Source organism: Megachile rotundata, chromosome 6 (genome assembly GCF_050947335.1).
Source record: "Megachile rotundata isolate GNS110a chromosome 6, iyMegRotu1, whole genome shotgun sequence".
NCBI lineage: Eukaryota > Metazoa > Arthropoda > Insecta > Hymenoptera > Megachilidae > Megachile > Megachile rotundata.
This window is the reverse complement of record NC_134988.1, coordinates 15849474-15867939: the sequence shown is the minus strand read 5'-3', so window position 1 is coordinate 15867939 and position 18466 is coordinate 15849474. Positions and strand designations below refer to the sequence as shown.

The window sequence follows — 18466 nt, the reverse complement described above, 5'->3', positions numbered from 1 at the left end:
ATAATATTGGATCTGGATTCTCACATCACAAAATTGAAAGTTTCCACATTATCGACTGTGCTCGTGATAATTTATTGTTCATATGCTTGAATAAGTAATACAATTGAGATAATTAACAACGTGCAGCTGCGGAAGTATCGAAGTACAAATTTCCAATTGCAGGATAGTCCTTCTAATTATTTCATTACCGAGTAGTTGACATGAGGTTAAACGCGGAGTAAGAGGTTTTCAGCAGCTGCAGAACATAAAGGTTAAATCTTATAACTGGTTACATATAATTAGCTTTCCAAATATTCTTATCTCGATTCGAAATGAAAGTTATTTAAGAAAATTTCTTCGAGCTAACAGCTTAATTTCGCTGTGAATTTGTGATAGATACCGTGATATATGTCATAGATTATGGTATATGATTTATAAAAGGTACATGGACTTGATACGAACCGACATAAAAGACTCAAGACTTAGAGAAACTACGTGCATGCTGGTAAATTCGATTGGTTTTATCGAGCGTCTCATAACCATTAGGAGAACCGTCTTAGAGCTGCCGTTCCACGATAGCCATCCGCTATGGAATAGTTTGTCAGGAAATTCGGTACTCTGCAAAAAAAGTAACAGTAATTTCAATAAGTTATACAATACACGTATAGTCATGATTATTTTTCCCATAACGAACCTTTGCTTTAACCACATCGCCATAAAGACAATAATAAAATATTTGCAAAAACACGCACATTAAGAACGTCGCATTCTCAACGAACGCTCTAAAACTGTTTGCAGAAGCCAATTGGTAGATATTAACACATCCCATCAGCACGCTGCTACAAAATTGAAACGACACAATTCCCCAGAATTCCTCATTAACTGCTTCCGCGTATCTGAAAAGACCACAACGTGACACTAGCACATAAATTTTTATTTTCATGTTTTCAGAGACGAACTTGTATATAAGATGATGATGAGAAGCACATTGGTTCGCCGTGTAAATCGGATTCGTGTTCAGAGATCTGAAACGATGTTCGAGAATGTCGAATTGACAGCAAACGTGCAGTAATAATCCAGTGTAGAGAGATTCGCAAGCAATTGTTACCGAAACACCATACGCGACAACTAGGATTTCATAAGCACTTGTAAGTAGATACAAATTTGTGGATGAGTAGTTGTAAGGCAGCCACATTCGACAAACCAACAGTCTTTTGTCAAAACCAATGACTATTGTTGCAAAAAGAAACCAGAATGCGAAGAACCCTAGTAATGCTGTATATGTCTTTGCAGTCGACCTAAGAAATAATGAAATAACAAATACTATCATACATGTCATGAGTGTCATTCGCATAAGTCCAAATTATCAAGTTCTATAATTTTCGTAGGCTCGAAATTTCAAATTGCCAAACTCTCAAATTTATCCGAGCTTCTAAAATTCGAAAGGACCAATAACTTCTTGGTCCCCAAATTGCCAAGCTCTCAAATTTATCCAAATTCTCAAGTTCTATAATTTTCGTAGGCTCGAAATTTCAAATTGCCAAACTCTCAAATTTATCCGAGCTTCTAAAATTCGAAAGGACCAATAACTTCTTGGTCCCCAAATTACCAAGCTCTCAAATTTATCCAAATTCTCAAGTTCTATAATATTCGTAGGCTCGAAATTTCAAATTGCCAAACTCTCAAATTTATCCGAGCTTCTAAGATTCGAAAGGACCAATAACCCCAACTTCTTGGTCCCCAAATTGCCAAGCTCTCAAATTTGTCCAAATTCTCAAGTTCTATAGTTTTCGTAGGCTCGAAATTTCAAATTGCCAAACTCTCAAATTTATCCGAGCTAAGATCCGAAAGGACCAATACCCCAACTTTCTTAGTCCCCAAGTTCACAAATTAATGAAATGTAAAAATTTGCAAAACGACTTACTCGATTAGCCTGTCGAATCTCGACCGAATTTCCATCTCTTCTTTGGTAACGGGCACAAAATACTTTTCCTCCAGTCTGGCAATTAGAGCTAGCATATTTGTTCGATGCGTTGACAGCATGATGTTCTTCACGAGGTCGCTGAACGCCACGGATGTTATAGCGATATTTTCCGTGAATTCGTCTCGATTTTCGACGATGAGAACAATGTCTAGTGTTTGAAGGACGAGTAGACTGTATAAAAGCATTCTCCCCATAATCGCGTAAATTGTGTACAAAAACCTGTGAAGGGGTCTGTAAGTGTACAGTTCCAAAGAACAACCAGTGATTCTGAGCATCAGACGCGTCCACTGTAGCGTATCCATGCAGCGTATTTTTCGTGCGAATCGATACAAAAATTAAACGAGACAAATTATCAGGGTGAATGATTCAATAAATCAGGATATACTCAAAAATTTTGTAGTGTCAGGTATTTCTTCCTGGTATAATTCTCAAGGATCCAAAAATGAAAGTTTAGTCCGTAACATCACATTCTTCACTAACAAACTTCACTAACTGACGTCCCTTCTCGTTTATTTCAGAAACTGTCTCCGAGTAAGTAAAACATGTGATCGCAATTATTGATGACGGAAAGCTGCAGCTGACATTACAATTTTTACGAATGATATTTCAACCCTTCTCGCTAATCTTCTCAACCCTTTGACTAATATTTCCTTTCTCTTTGCTGGAGAAGCTTATATCATGTCTACAACACATGACGAGAGAAAATATTACGTGCATATTAAGCTATTAAATATTGAGGTGACAGAGGGAATGAATGTTACAATGTAGGTGTTTTCAAGGGAGTGAGGACATTTCGTTTACCCTTACTGAATTAACTATGCACTGCGACACAAGGTAGCTAGAGACATCAGCTAAAGTAGGGTGCAGGAAAAGGTCTCGATATGCCGATGCACGACTTACATTAAAATTTGTCTCTGAAGAATGGTTCATAAAAAGTTAATCGTTACTTGCGGTACATACTTTAGTTCTCGTTAACTATGTTTTCTAAGAGAAAACCGTTCTGTGTTTTATTTCTTGCTTTCTTTGTGGACAAGTTCATTTAACAGTACCAGAGGAATCGTTAGTCTGTAACGAGGAGTTGTCTCGACATCATGTGAGGGTCGCTTCGTGTGGAACGTGTTGGACAAGTACTGTATTTTCAGTTATGACTATTATAATAAATTGTAGCACAGTGGTAGTGTGTTTATTAGATTCTCCTGGGTAACTTTAAAGCAACAAAATTGTTAATATCACAAACTTAAAAGTTTCCATCTTTATTGATACTGTGCTCGTGATCATGCATTTGATAAATAATATGAATGAAATAATTAAGAACGTGGAGCTGCGGAAGTATCGACATAAATTTCCAATTGCGGGATAGAAACGTCCTTTTAATTGTTGTTTCACTACCGAGTATTTGACATGAGGTTATATGCGGAGTAAGAAGTTTTCAGCAGCTGCAAAACAAAAGTCCATTAAGTTCAATAACTATTTTTGCACGGTCATACATCTAACTAGTTTTTCAAAAAGTTTTATTTATTATTGTTAACGATTAGAATTTCTACTTTGTAAATTATTGTACATGATTTATGCAAAGTGTTTGGTACGAACCGACATGAATGACTCCAGACTCAGAGTCACAATATGCATACTAGTAAATTCGATGGGAGTTTTCGAACGTCTGATGACCATCAATAAAACCTTCTTGGAGCTATCGTTCCATGATGGCCAGCCGCTGCTGAAAATTTCGTCAGGAAATTCGGCACTCTGCGAAAGAACAAATCAAAATTATTTCATACAATACACGTTTCATTGCGTCTATCTTCCCCTATAACGAACCTTTGCTTTCACTACATTGCCGCAAAGACAGTAATAAAATATCTGCAAAAACACGCACATCAAGAACATCGCTGTCGCCAAGAACGTCGCAGAGTTCTCTGCATACGGCAATTGGTAGATAGTCAGACATATCATCGACATGCTGCTGAAAAATTGGAACGACACGATCCCTTTGAACTCCTCGTTAACAGCTTCCGCGTATCTGAAAAGATCCGTAATGTGACTATCGAGCATAAATTTTTGTTTCCATGTTTACAGAAACGGACTTGTATATGAGATGATGATGAGAAGCACACTGGTTCACCGTGTAGACAGGATTCGTGTTCAGCATTTTGAAACGGTGTTCGAGGATCTCGAACTGACAGCAAACGTGAAGTATCAGTCCGGTGTAGAGGCATTCACAAGCAATGGATACCGAAACACCGTACGAGGTGACCATGACTTCATACACGCTGGTGAGTATGTAGAGACGTGCGGACGAGTAGTTGTACGGTAGCCACATTCGGAAAACCAATTTTCTTTTGTTGAAGCCGATAACTATTGTCATGAAGAGTACTAAGAACGCGAAGAAGCCGAGTAGTGCTGTATATGCCTTCGAAGTCGATCTGAGGAATAATAATATAATAGATATTGTCGTGCATGTGGCATGTGTGATATGAGGTAGGATATGTTATATTAGAAACTTGGAAGTTGGAACTTGCTTGTATCTTTAAACTTCCAAAATTGAATTATACCCCCAAGTTTTAAATTGTCATATGCTCAAGTTTCCAAACCTTCGAGATTTCAAACCCACATGTTATAAATGTTCATATGTGATAATTAACGTATCATCGCATTTCATGGAAAACAACTTACTCGATTATCCTGTCGAACCTCGATCGAATCTCCATCTCCTGTTTAGTGATAGGCAGAAAATAATTTCTCTCCAGTCTTTTGATTAAGGTTAAAATATTCGCACGATGCGTAGACATCATAGTATTCTTCATGAGGGCGTTGAACGCCATAGACGTAATAGCGATATTTTCCGTGAATTCGTCTCGATTTTCGACGATGAGTACAATGTCTAGTGTTTGAAGGATGAGTAGACTGTACAAAAGCATTTTCGCCACAATCGTGTAAATTTGATACAGAAACCTCTGCAGAGGCGTGTAAATGTACAATTCTAAGCAACAACCACTCAAGCCGAGCATGACACGAGTCCACCGTAATGTTTCCATGCTTTTTCGAGTAAATCCACAAAGTTGTAAGAGGAAAATCTTTATGTAAAATTGTAAGAGCAAAAGTTAAGATGTTTGACAAGATTTTATTTTTCGTTTCATGAGACGCGAACACAGAAATTTTGGTGCACTGGTTACTCGAATAATTTCAGAAGATCCAAAAACTAAAATCTATCCACATTCTTCAGTAACAGTTACGAACTGACGACATCTCCGTAGCTTATCGTTTATTTCAGAAACGGTCTTCGAGTAGACAGAACACTTTGTCATCGCAATTATTGATGCCGGAAAATTGCAACTGACATTGCACATTTCATGAATGCTATTTCAACGCTCCTGTTTGACTAATATTTTCTTTTCTATTTTATGGAGAAGCTTATATCATGTCTATCTACCTTCAAGAAAAAATATTACGCGGATGTTGAACTATTAAATATTAACGAGGGACAGGGAATAAGTGCTACAAGTGTTTTCAACCGACTGAGAATCACCCTTTTTCGATACATTATGTATTTCTAGGAGACACAGTAGCTACAGTCATCAGAAATTGAAAAAGGGTGCAGGAGACGGTTTCTCGGAATGATCAGTCAAGTCTTGTCTCTGGTTGCATAAAGAATTAATAATTGCGTGCAGTATATACTTTGTTTCTCTATTGCCATGTTTCCTAAAAAGAAATCGTTTATTTCCTCTGTGGACGTCCACTTGGAAGAACCAAAGTTATCGTTAGTCTACTATAAGTTGTCTCTGCAGCATGTGAGTCTTTTCCTGTGGAACTCGTAGTGTACTTATTATAAACTAGTACGATGACTATGAAATCTGCAATTGATACACAGATTTGGAAACAAGAATAAAAGGATCGAAGCTTGTAAGGTAATTAAATTCAAAGGACAATAATTGTACTATTAGATTCAAATTTTTTAATTTCTATTACTTTGGAGAATTTTATGGTCCGGATATCTGAATCCTACAACGTCACGAAGTTACCATGAATTTTATTGACATATATACCATGTTAATGTATCATTCATGTATTTAATAAATAACCGAGACAACTAAAAACGTGCAGTTGCGAAAGTATCCATATAGATATTTCCAATTGCGACAGAAAATCGTCCTTTCAATTGTCTTTTAATTATCGGGTAGTTTTCATGAGGTTGTACGCGGAGTACGAGGTTTTCAGCAGCTGCAAAATGTAAAAGTTTATATCTTATAAGTATTTTCACACGCGAATCGAGCTTTCGAAAAATATTTTTCATCACTCAAGATAAACATTTAAATAAATTTCTGATTCTGCTTGAGTGCAGAAAGAGTAAGAGGTGAACTGTGACCATAGCTAAAGTACACTTAATACTGCCAATTCGAAATAAAAATTTTTAAGCTAACTATTAACATTCTTAACGAGTAGACTTTTCACTTTGACACGTAACGTGTCAAGTTATATTTCATAGCTTATTTTATACAAACCGACATGAAGGACTCAAGACTCAGGGACACGACATGCATACTGGTAAACTCAATAGGTGTCCTCGATCGTCTGATAACCATTAACAGAACCATCTTCGAGCTGTTATTCCACGAGGGCCAATCACTGCTATATACATTGTCAGAAAATTCGATACTCTGCAAAAAGAAATTGCATCACGCTCACGATCGTTGCGTTCGATATCCAATAACAGACCTTCATTTTGACCATGTTGCCACAAAGACAGTAAAACAGTATCTGCAAGAACACGCACACCAAATACATCATAATTTCCATGAACGCCGTAGAGTTCTTTGCGTACGTCAACTGATAAATACTAAGACATATCATCGCAGTGCTGTTAAAAAACTGGAACGACATGACCGTCTTGAACTCGTTGTTAATTACGTCCGCAAATCTGAAACGATCATCAATTGTTACCACTGTATCTTTTCTTGAAGAGATACTCTTTGGAAAGAGTCTCTCTTAGATACTCTTGGGAAAGAGTCTCTCTTAGGAAACGCACTTGTATATCAAATTGTGATGAGAAGCACATTGGTTCACCACACGAGTGTCCTTTCCGTTCAGAGTCTTGAACCGATGCTCCAGGATTTCGAATTGACAGCAGACGTGAAGTATAAGTCCTGTGTAGAGGCATTCGCAGGCGATGCTTATGGAAACGCCATATATCGAGGCTACGACTTCGTAGGAGCTGGTGAGCAGATACAAACTCGCGGACGAGTAGTTGTAAGGCACCCACATTCGGGCGTACAGCTTCCTGCTCTTGAAGTCGATGACAATCGATATGAATGGCACCGAGAAGGCGAAGAACGCGAGTCCTGTTGCGTACATCTTTGTAGCACATCTATAAAATATCTATCATTATGCGATATTTTATTGAATGATACGTTCGTGTTCGTTTGGAGAACTTGTTAATTCGTTTACTGCCATCAATCTATATATAAATGTATAAATAGGTGGGAAAATCTTTGACAATGAAGATACTCTAACTTGTTAAAAATAACAGATTAAATTTGTTTGGTAGTGAAACTAGCATTTGGTAAAACTACCTTCAAAATTTTTGTATGGTAGTGAACGTATTAAGTAACAATTTTAAATATACTCAAAGAGTACTCACTCGATTATATTTTCGAACTTCGACCGAATCTTCATCTCCTCCTTAGTCACCGGTAGAAAATGACTCTTATCGAGTCTCTTGATTAAACTTAAAATATTTGTACGCCGCGTCGACAGCATGTGGCGTTTCAGAAGCACGTTGAGCGCCATCGACGTGAGGGTGAAATTCTCGGTAAATTCGTCCTGATTTTGAACGTTGAAGAATATATCTAGTACTTGGAGGATGAAGAAACTGTATATAATGATCTTCCCCATGTTCGAGTAAATGTTATAAAAAAACTTTTGAAGAGGGGTGTAAGCGTTCGGTTGCAAGCAACTGCCGCTGACACTGAGCATGATACGCGTCCATCGAAGGGTTTCCATCGAACTACTAATCGATGGTTATTACGAAAACGAAGGAGAAACTTTACCGAGACTAAAAGTTTAAAAATTTCCTCTTTCGTAAGAGATTTTGTATCAGTTATATTTCTGAAGCTTGCAAAGATACGAAAGTCCCCATAATGTCACATTCTTGACTGAAAGATACAAACTGAACAATGTCTCCAGTGCTCTCTGTTTATTACGGAAACTACCCCTTCCGTAGACTGAATATACAATTATTCTAATTAGCAAAAATGAATAAATGATATTACATTTTTCATGAGCAGTTTTTCTACCGTTGCTTTTAACTTATGTTCCCTCGCTGGCTTATGCAGTAGCTTATACCAGCTGTAATTTTCTTCGTGGACTTTCTACGACGAGTGTTACGGTCTAATTGAGCGTGGACAATAAGCTGTTTTGAAATATTAATCGGAGAGGGAGACGAAACTGTACATTGTAACGTGAACGACGAAAGGGTTAAATAATGAACCATTTACGGGGACGTTTTCTAAAACGATCGAGGGAGCCTTGTTTTTCGAGAGGACATTCGTTTAGCAAAAATTGTGGAGTTAGTAACGAGAAATGTTTCTATCGTACACTATGTGGTTGAACACTGTGCAAAGCAATGCATGAAACGTGCAACAATTTGTGGAAAAGGATTTAAGGAAACTATGTAGCAATTGTTGTTAAATGTGACTATATCTCTGACAGCATTATTGTATGCTTGTAGTGGTTCGTAAAAAAACGATGAAATGATCAGCAAAGAAAGAAAGTATAATTGGTACAAACCTTCGAGTGTATCAATTTAATACCTTATTCACGCACTTGGTAAAAGATAATAATACACGTTTCTTTGACGCTTGACACATCATACGTCAAGTAAAATGTTTCAAACTTTAATAGACAAAATTCGGTTACTTGCTAATTGACAGAAAATCGTGCGAGCATGTATTGCATGTACTACGTGTGAATCTGTATTGTTTTAATCGAGTTTGTGCTGGTGTCTATTCGATTAAACTTGTGCTAAAATTTCTGTAATCTACCAAAGTGACTATTGTCTAAAATGTGATGAACATGAGTTTGTATGTCTGGAACGCATGATTACTCAAAGCTGAAATTTTTTGTCTGGGACCGCAGAAACTCGCAAACACGGTTGTGGCGTGTTTTACTTACTATATAATATGATTATGAAGTTTTTCGTAGAATATTCGTTTTTCGACAAATTCGTTGATACAAACATACATTTTCACAAGTATCATTTTCAGTTACCACACAAAAAATCGTTGTCACGTATGATTATCGGGATTGTTGCATTATGTTGAACGCCGAGTAAGAAGTCTTCAGCAGCTGTGGACAAAAGAAAATCCTGTAGATCTTCGTAATTTGATTATGACAGAAATGCAAATAAAAAACAACTCATATTACATAACTAAAAAAGCGCCCATAATTCAGAAAATATCGAACTACAACTACAAAGATTTCACTTTCATATTATTATCAAATGCAGTCAAAAATTTTCCAAGCAACTCAACGTTATTAAAAATACATATACTCGATACTGACTTTCATGAAAGATTCCAGATTAATGGGTAATATGGATATGCAGGAAAATTCGATGGGTTGTGCCGAACGTGTAATAACCATCAGAAAAACCTTCTTAGCTTCGTTGCCCCATGACACCCAGTCGCTGCAGAATATTTCATCGGCAAATTTAATACTCTAAAAAAATGTATTTATAAGACATTTGATATTTGTTCAAAAACAATGGCTAGATTTCAATACAGACTTCTAATTTAACCTCGTTGCTGAACCAACAGTAGTATGCTATTTGTGCGAATGTGCCAAACGAGTAAATCAGTGTTTCTATGAGCATTCCTATTGATTCATAATTTAATATTCGATACAGATTCAAACACATTATCGACGTACTCGCAGCAAATTGAAAGAACATCACTTCTGTAAATTTCTCGTTCACCATTTTCGCGAACCTGAAACGATTCGGTGACTGCATTTCGTTTCACTATTTATTCTACCGCTTTGCCATTAGATCACTAATTTACTTAAACAAATTTTTAACTTCCTTTTCATTTAAGCAAACGTTTATACGATAAAGTGCTTTAAAGCATCTACGTGTCACACTAAAATACATCGAAAACAAACTCGTATATGTTGTAATGATGAGCGGCGCACTGGTTCAACGAATAATATCCTTCCTCCGTCAGCGTCTGAAAACGATGTTCAAGTACTTTGATTTGTCCGCAAATGTGAAGCAGCAGACCGATGTACAGGCAATCGCAGGCAGCAGACGTCATAATAGCATATTCTCCTGCTACCCATTGGTAAGCAGTGGTAAGAAGATACAGAGTCGCGGACGAGTAGTTGTATGGTAACCATACTGAAACAATCAGCCTCCTCTGCTTGAAATCAATGATAGTCGTTATAATGAAAGCAATAACTGCGCCCCCGAAAAAGCATAATGCGTATAAGTTCGTGTTCAATCTGTAAAAATTTATAGAACCATATTCCCAATGCCGTCTAAATTGCATACAATCCTTAAAGTTCTTAAGAGAACTTACTCGACCAGTTTGTCGTAACGCTCTCGAATTTTGATCTCCCGCTTCGTGACGGATGCAAACAGATTCTTGCTCAACATGTCGGTTAACTCTATGAGACTATCGCGTCGCATCGACAGAACCCCGTGTTTTATGCAGTCGACCAGTAACAGCGACGTCGTAGCGAAATTATCCGAGAATTCGTCCAGGTTTGTCACGTGGAACGCTATGTCCAGCGATTGGGCGACGAACAAGCTGTACATCATTATCACCGGAACTATCGCGTAGACCTTGTAGAAAAGCTTTTTTAAAGGAGACGCGTCTGACGACGATGGCAAATAAATTCCACAGAGTACGAGCAAAATGTGCGAGGATCGTAGCGCTTTCATTACAAACTTTCAAACTCGTCTTCTTTCCTAACTTAATTTACTGATACCAATTTAAGCAAGGGAATTTTGATCGCGTTATTTCACGACAGCTTCTCGAAGATGAATTTGCCAATGGTACAAGTGGATACAAAGTTATTCGCGTAACGAGATTTGTAGAGAAACGTGAACGTCCGTGTTCCAATAACGACTGAATTGATCGACCATCGCGATGCTTCCCCCTAGTTTTTCACCCCCAGGCCGAAGGGACATAACTTATCTAAAACAGTCCTAAGGAAGTAGGCAAATTGGCAAACATTAATAGTTAATTTCTACCCTTGCAACGTTTTCTCACATTATAACTTCGATGTTCCGAACATACGATCGATGGAGTCCGCTTAAAAAAACAATAACTGAACAGGAAATAATACCGTAATTATTTGCAGCGGATAAGAGTACATCGTTTCGTGTGTCTCGAGTCGTAATGAAACCACCATTACGACTCGAGAAAATAGAAAAAGACAATGTGGATAATATGGACAATATGGACAACGTGGACAATAGAGAAAGAAGCATTATTCACCCCTGATAGAACTTAATTTCCTCTGAAAGGTTTATAACAATATTTTCAGCGTATTGTGCCATACATTATGCAAGTTTCTCCGAAGCTTCGTTTTTCCGTTTTATGCAGTCGTAGTGCCACCTTTCGTTAGTGCATCTGTTGAAGCATGGTGTATGCCGAGTAGGATGTTTTAACTAACTACGATAGATAGTGTTAAGTTACTGCAAAGTCTTTTTTTATCAAAAACAAAAAGGAAATATTGTACGTTTAATTTATAAGAGATTTGTGTATTTGTAAGAACACCTGAATTTTTGTGATGAACAAACGTCATTCTTATTTCGAATATTGTGGTGTTAATTTCTGAACTAGTGTATCATAAAGAAAGAAATTTTCTACTGACCGTTATGAAAGATTCAAGGTTCATAGAAACTATGTGGATGCTGGTGAATTGAATGGGCTCCATTGCTCTCATCGTGATAGTCAGAAACATCTTTTTCGTACTGTTATCCAACGACATTAAGGTGCCATCCAGTGCCCCGTCTACGATTGTGAGACTCTACGAAACGTAGATTACCACGCTTACCTAATTACCACGCGTGAATTAGGCACGCATTTAACTACCACAGGTGGAATTATTAAGTGGCAATTGTCACGCATATCATTATCACGCGTTATATTGCTATACGTTGCATTATCACGCATTATATTCCGACACATTGTATTACCACGCGCTGCATTACTACCCGTTGCATTACTACACGTTGCATTAGCACGCGTTGCAATACCACGCGCTGCATTATTGCACGATTGCATTACTACCCGTTTTTATCAGGACAACAGTAAGATTCTTTCTGTCGACTTATCATTAAGGATTTGATATTTATTACACGTTTCTTTGACATTTGACACATTATACGTCGAATAAAATGTTTCAAACTTTAATAGATAAAATTCGGTTACTTACTAATTGACAGAAAATCGTGCGAACATGTATTGCATGTATTACGTGTGAATCTATATTGTTTTAATCAAGTTTGGGCTGGCGACAGGTTCTATTCGATCAAACTTGTGCTAGAGTTTCTGTAATCCACTAAAGTGACTATTGTCTAAAATCCGATGAACATCAGTTTGTATGGAACGCATGATTACTCGAAGCTGAAATTTTTTGTCTGGGAGCCCACAAACTCGCAAACACGGTTCTGGTGTGTCTTACTTACTACATAATATGATTGTGAAGTTTTTCGCAGAATATTCGTTTTTCGACAATACGTTGATACAAACATACAATTGCACAAGTATCATTTGCAGTTGCCACACAAAAAATCGTTGTCACCTATGATTATCGAGCTTGTTGCATTATGTTGAACGCCGAGTAAGAAGTCTTCAGCAGCTGTGGACAAAAGAAAATTCTGTAGATATTCGTGATTTGATTATGGCAGAAATGCAAATAAAAAACAAATCATATTACATAACTAAAGAAGCGCTCAAAATTCAGTAAATACCGAACTACAACTACAAAGATTTCACTTTCGCATTATTATCAAATGCAGTCAAAAATTTTCCAAGCAACTCAACATTGTTAAAAATACATATACTCGATACTGACGTTCATGAAAGATTCCAGATTAATGGGTAATATGGATATGCAGGAAAATTCTATGGGTTGTGCCGAACGTGTAATAACCATCAGAAAAACCTTCTTAGCTTCGGTGCCCCATGACACCCAGTCGCTGTAGAATATTTCATCGGCAAATTCAATACTCTAAAAAAATGTATTTTTTGAGACATTTCAATGTTTGGAAAACAATGGCTAGATCTTAGTACAGACCATCAATTTAACCTCGTTGCTGAACCAACAGTAGTATGCTATTTGTGCGAATGTGCCAGACGAGTAAAGCAGTGTTTCTATGAGCCTTCCTACTGATTCACAATTTAATACTCGATACAGATTCAAACACATTATCGACGTACTCGCAGCAAATTGAAAGAACATCACTTCTGTAAATATCTCGTTCACCGCTTTCGCGAACCTGAAACCATTCGGTGACTGCATTTCGTTTTACTATTTATTCCATTACTTTATCATTTTATTGTACTACTTTCTACGATGCTACCGCTTTGCTATTAGATCATTAATTTACTTAAGCAAACTTTTAACTTCCTTTTCATTTAAGCAAGCGTTTATACGATAAAGTGCTTTAAAGCATCTACGTGTCATACTAAAGTACATCGAAAACAAACTGGTATATGTTGTAATGATGAGCGGCGCACTGGTTCAACGAATAATATCCTTCCTCCGTCAGCGTCTGAAACCGATGTTCAAGTACTTTGATTTGTCCGCAAATGTGAAGGAGTAGACCGATGTACAGGCAGTCGCAGGCAGCGGACGTCATAATAGCATATTCTCCTGCTATCCATTCGTAACTAGTGGTAAGAAGATACAGAGTCACGGACGAGTAGTTGTATGGTAACCAGACTGAAACAACCAGCCTCCTCTTCTTGAAATCAATGATAGTCGTTGTAAGGAAAGCAATAACTGTGCACCCGAAGAAGCATGCTCCGTATAAGTTCGTGTTCAATCTGCAAAAATTTATAGAACCATATTCTCAATGCCGTCTAAATTGCAAGCAATCCTTAAAGTTTTTAAGAGAACTTACTCGACCAGTTTGTCGTAACGCTCTCGAATTTTGATCTCCCGCTCCGTAACGGATGCAAACAGATTCTTGCTCAACATGTCGGTCAACTCTATGAGACTCTCGCGTCGCATCGACAGAACTCCGTGCTTTATGCAATCGACCAGTAACAACGACGACGTAGCGAAATTATCCGAGAATTCGTCCAGGTTTGTCACGTGGAACGCTATGTCCAGCGATTGGGCGACGAACAAGCTGTACATCATTATCACCGGAACTATCGCGTAGACCTTGTAGAAAAGCTTTTTCAAAGGAGACGCGCCAGACGACGATGGCAAATAAATTCCACAGAGTACGAGCAAAATGTGCGAGGATCGCAGTGCTTTCATTGCAAAGTTTCAAACTCGTCTTCTTTCCTAACTTAATTTACTGATACCAATTTAAGCAAGGGAATTTTGATCGCGTTATTTCACGACAGCTTCTCGAACATGAGTTTGCCAATGGTAAAAGTGGATGCAAGGTTATTCGCGTAACGAGATTTGTAGAGAAACGTTAACGTCCGAGTTCCAATAACGACTGAATTGATCGACCATCGCGATGCTTCCCCCTAGTTTTCCACCCCCAGGTCGAAGGGACATAACTTATCTAAAACAGTCCTAATGAAGTAGGTAAATTGGCAGAAATTAATAGTTAATCGACGTTTCTACCCTTATATCGTTTTTCTCACATTATGACTTCGAAGTCTCGAATATACGGCAATCGATGGAGACCATTTAGAAAGACAACAACCAAACAGGAAATAATACCGTAATTATTTGCAGCGGATAAAAGTACATCGTTTCGTGTATTTCGAGTCGTAATGATGGTTTCATTTATCAGAAGTGCAATGGAACAATAGAAAATGAAGCATTTTTCTTCCCTGATAGAACTTAATTCTCTCTGAAAGGTTTATTACAATATTTTCAGCGTATTGTGCCATACATTATGCAAGTTTCTCCCAAGCTTCGTTTTTCCGTTTTATGCAGTCGTAGTGCCACCTTTCGTTAGTGCATCTGTTGAAGCATGGTGTATGCCGAGTAGGATGTTTTAACTAACTACGATAGATAGAGTTAAGTTACTGCAAAGTCTTTTCTTATAAACAACATAAAGGAAATATTGTACGTTTAATTTATAAGAGATTTGTGTATTTGTAAGAACGCCAGAATTTTTCTGACGAACATACGTTCATTTTTATTTCGAATATTGTGGTGTTAATTTCTGAACTAGTGAATAATAAAAGAGGTAGGGAGTGTATGCTCTTTTAGCGATTCAGTCGTAAGGCATTGCTTAGTCAGGAAATGTCGTGCGTGGCATTGTGTCACAATTTCTGAGTCACTCGGACAGATACTCGTAAAGAAATCTTCTACCGTAGTGGAAATCGAAAATAAAAATATATTGAGCGATAACATTAATTTACCAAGTTAACTTTACCAATTAAAGTTAGACAAAATTCAAATTCAAGTTGGAGATTACTTGTCTTACTTCATTCACTTTGAATGTTCATCTTCTCCGTGTTTATACTCTTCTTCGAAATCTTCTTTGTGTAAGTTTGTCAAGCAAATTCGTTGCATTTCAGCTGTGAGGTGACATTTTTCCAGTGGAAGAAAATTTTTTTCTCGTACAGTTCCTCTGAAAATAAATCTAAAAGTTGCACCGACGATAGGATACTACCTTCACAGATTGATAAAAATTGTATACTTCCTGTCTGCAGAATTTCGAGATTGCCAGATAAGATTTCAAGAAATCTCGAAGTGCGAAAGAGATGGAAGAAATTGTGTATAATGAACACTGGCAAGTATATACTTTTCTTCCGAACAATTTATTGCTTCCTATTCTACATTTCACTGTACTTCACTGCACGTGTATTCTTTTTGGTCGATCGAAAAAATTGTCTACGTTGAGGGTTGCTCCTACTATCCCTGGCCACTTTGGAGCACGTTATACGCCGAGTAAGAAGTTTTCAGCAACTGCAATTAATTATTGTTAGGGTTTGTGGAAATTTTCTGACACAGTGATAGTGACGGGTTAATCATTCTTTCTATTTTTCTAAATTTTTAAATTATTAAATTTCTACAATGCTAAGTACTGAAATAAATTTTGGAATTTTTAGATTTTCAATATTGTAAATTTGAAATGTGACATATTGAGAAAAGAATTTGGCTTTATTTACAGTGTCCTGTTATATTTTATCATTGCATGTTGATCTCTTCACTGTTCCACCAAAGTGTTTCACTACCAAATTGTACTCACGTTAACAAAAGCGTCGAGATTCACAGTCACTATGTGAACACTAGTAAATTCAATGGACCTAGTGGCTCGTCTCATGATCACCAAAAGAATTCTTTTAGTTTCCCTGCTGAGTGACGGCCAATCACTTCCGAATATCGTGTCAGAAATTTGGACGCTCTAACCATTCCATTATAACAAATAATTAAAGTACTTTGATTTAAAATCAGCTTAAAGACCGTAGTTGTCGTAACCAACCTTCAGTTTCACTTCGTTCCCGTACCAACAGAAAAAGAATATTTGCACCAACATAGAACACGCGTACATAATCACTTTAAAAAATTGATCATTCGAATTTTTCGTTGTTACCAGCATGTAAAGGGTGAAGCACACCACCAACGTACTTACACTGAACTGAACAAAAATAATCATCTTAAACTCTTCGTTTATCATCTTGGCAAACCTGTTTTCATTCGACAAAATATATAGACTCAAAATGTAGATAAAAAATATAGTTACTATTACAAATTACGAAGATTTACCTGTACACACGATTATGGTAACGAGCCGCCAATCTGGCGGATTGATTATCGTCTGGCTTGATAGCTTTCAGACGAGATCCGAGTATTTCGAGCTGCGAGCAAGTGTGAATCAACAGACCCCAGATTAGCGTGTCACACGCGACGTGCACCATTGATCCAGTTACCAAAGATACAACTTGTAGCATGTAAATAACGATGTGCAGGGGCAACGGTAAATAATCGCAAGGTAACCACATCCTGAATGGCAGTTTTATCTCGTCTACTTTGAGAATACCAGCGAACGAGTAGAATAGTACCGACATTTCGGTTACTGCTAGATGAAAGAATGCGTGTTGACTGCAAAAAGTCAGAATGGTCACTTAATGGTCACAAAAAAATGGTCACTTTAGATGATTATAGATAGAATAGTCACTTGTTGTGTTTCGCAGTACGTTCTCGTTATATGACCACATTCAGAAATTTAACGACGAAATATTCTTCAAGCAATGCTACGTATTGAATTAGTAAAATAATTTCTTTCTGGAACATCAGTAGTACGAGTAGTGTGGGTATGTGAGTAGTATGGAATTGTGGCAATATAACGGGACTCCACTGCATTCAACTTTTGCAAAATAACTTCGTAATATTACAAGCTGTAGTTTACGTAGCGAAGTCCGAACACTTAATTTTGGAAAACTCACTGAGCTTTCTTGTCAAATTCCTCCCGAATCCCGACCTCCTTCCCGTTTTCCGGCTGAAAAGGTTCATCCTCCAGTATATCGGTCAACGCAGCGATATTCTTGTGGCTAGTTAACAAACCGTACATTTTCTGACACGCGACTACCATCGTCAGCATCAAATAAATGTTATCGCTCAGTTCGTCCTGCGTTTCCACGTTCAGTATCAAGTCCAGAAATTGTACAAACGTCGCAATATACAAAACTACGAACAGAAACGCGGCATACAAGGTGTATAGTGCCTTGAAAGGTGACGTCCACGAGGAAGGTCGCCAGCAACCGACCACTATTAAAAGATGGAATATCCGGTGCAACACTTGCATCGCACTCAAATTTTAATTCTACCTATCCTCAAAAAGTACACTGATTACTTAATTTTGTATGCGCACATACATTTTTGGGACACATTTTTATTCTCGGTTTGAATTTCTTGATGTGTCGAGCAAAAATTTGATTGAAAATCAAGGTACTCTTTTGAAAGCAACGACTGATGACAATGTGGATAGAATAACGCACGACCATAGAATGTCTATATTATTTGCAGCCCCTACAATAAGTAAGTCTACCCCTTGAAAAGATTAGTCGCCTATAGAATCTCCTTCTTTACGGAAATATTATGTTATTATCATAATTCCGGAGAACGTTTGACATCACTGTTGCTTTCTTCGATGTCTATTCATTATTCTACTTGTCTGTAATATTGTCGGAGAAAGAAAATTCGTATCTACAAAGGATTTGAGAGTTCTTAGGGAAGGGTTAATTCTTTCGAGGGTAAATAATGAAACAGGTAGGAAACGGAGCACGTTCTTCCGACGAGTCAATCGAAAAAGGATGTTTGAACAGTAAACATCGTATCAGCAGTCTGTGACAATTT

General features: G+C 37.5%; 6 protein-coding genes across 7 annotated transcripts; all 6 read right to left on the bottom strand.

Annotated features, from left to right (window-relative positions):
- Positions 1-58: 58 nt before the first annotated feature.
- LOC143264701 (odorant receptor 46a-like) lies at positions 59-2606 on the bottom strand. The gene is made up of 5 exons (XM_076533149.1): positions 1904-2606; positions 939-1277; positions 674-875; positions 442-597; positions 59-235 (listed from the first exon to the last, which is right to left on the bottom strand). The coding sequence occupies exons 1-5, from the start codon at positions 2263-2265 to the stop codon at positions 185-187; spliced, it is 1110 nt and encodes a 369-aa protein (XP_076389264.1). The 5' UTR covers positions 2266-2606; the 3' UTR covers positions 59-184.
- A 230-nt stretch (positions 2607-2836) lies between these two features.
- Positions 2837-5858, bottom strand: LOC100881682 (odorant receptor 10-like). Its single transcript, XM_076533150.1, has 5 exons — positions 4637-5858; positions 4048-4386; positions 3782-3983; positions 3554-3709; positions 2837-3399 (listed from the first exon to the last, which is right to left on the bottom strand). Exons 1-5 carry the CDS (start codon positions 4996-4998, stop codon positions 3349-3351), a joined length of 1110 nt encoding a protein of 369 aa, XP_076389265.1. The 5' UTR covers positions 4999-5858; the 3' UTR covers positions 2837-3348.
- Positions 5859-5900: 42 nt separating this feature from the next.
- LOC100881791 (odorant receptor 4-like) lies at positions 5901-8628 on the bottom strand. Of its 2 annotated transcripts, none has more exons than XM_076533146.1 (5): positions 7599-8628; positions 6987-7325; positions 6677-6878; positions 6463-6618; positions 5901-6181 (listed from the first exon to the last, which is right to left on the bottom strand). In XM_076533146.1, the coding sequence occupies exons 1-5, from the start codon at positions 7958-7960 to the stop codon at positions 6131-6133; spliced, it is 1110 nt and encodes a 369-aa protein (XP_076389261.1). In that variant the 5' UTR covers positions 7961-8628; the 3' UTR covers positions 5901-6130. The 2 variants fall into 2 exon arrangements, with proteins under 2 accessions (XP_076389261.1, XP_076389260.1); XM_076533145.1 differs by having other exon boundaries at positions 6504-6618.
- A 195-nt stretch (positions 8629-8823) lies between these two features.
- LOC105662759 (odorant receptor 10-like) lies at positions 8824-10002 on the bottom strand. The gene is made up of 3 exons (XM_076533162.1): positions 9744-10002; positions 9521-9676; positions 8824-9304 (listed from the first exon to the last, which is right to left on the bottom strand). The coding sequence occupies exons 1-3, from the start codon at positions 9966-9968 to the stop codon at positions 9254-9256; spliced, it is 432 nt and encodes a 143-aa protein (XP_076389277.1). The 5' UTR covers positions 9969-10002; the 3' UTR covers positions 8824-9253.
- A 93-nt stretch (positions 10003-10095) lies between these two features.
- LOC143264674 (uncharacterized) lies at positions 10096-10775 on the bottom strand. Its single transcript, XM_076532879.1, has 2 exons — positions 10534-10775; positions 10096-10492 (listed from the first exon to the last, which is right to left on the bottom strand). Exons 1-2 carry the CDS (start codon positions 10773-10775, stop codon positions 10096-10098), a joined length of 639 nt encoding a protein of 212 aa, XP_076388994.1.
- On the bottom strand, positions 10632-17951 carry LOC100882009 (uncharacterized). The gene is made up of 11 exons (XM_076532878.1): positions 17557-17951; positions 16877-17212; positions 16593-16797; positions 16359-16514; positions 16023-16075; positions 14094-14465; positions 13678-14016; positions 13265-13466; positions 13043-13198; positions 11837-12826; positions 10632-11634 (listed from the first exon to the last, which is right to left on the bottom strand). Exons 1-10 carry the CDS (start codon positions 17913-17915, stop codon positions 12776-12778), a joined length of 2229 nt encoding a protein of 742 aa, XP_076388993.1. The 5' UTR covers positions 17916-17951; the 3' UTR covers positions 10632-11634; positions 11837-12775.
- Between the last annotated feature and the right edge of the window lie 515 nt (positions 17952-18466).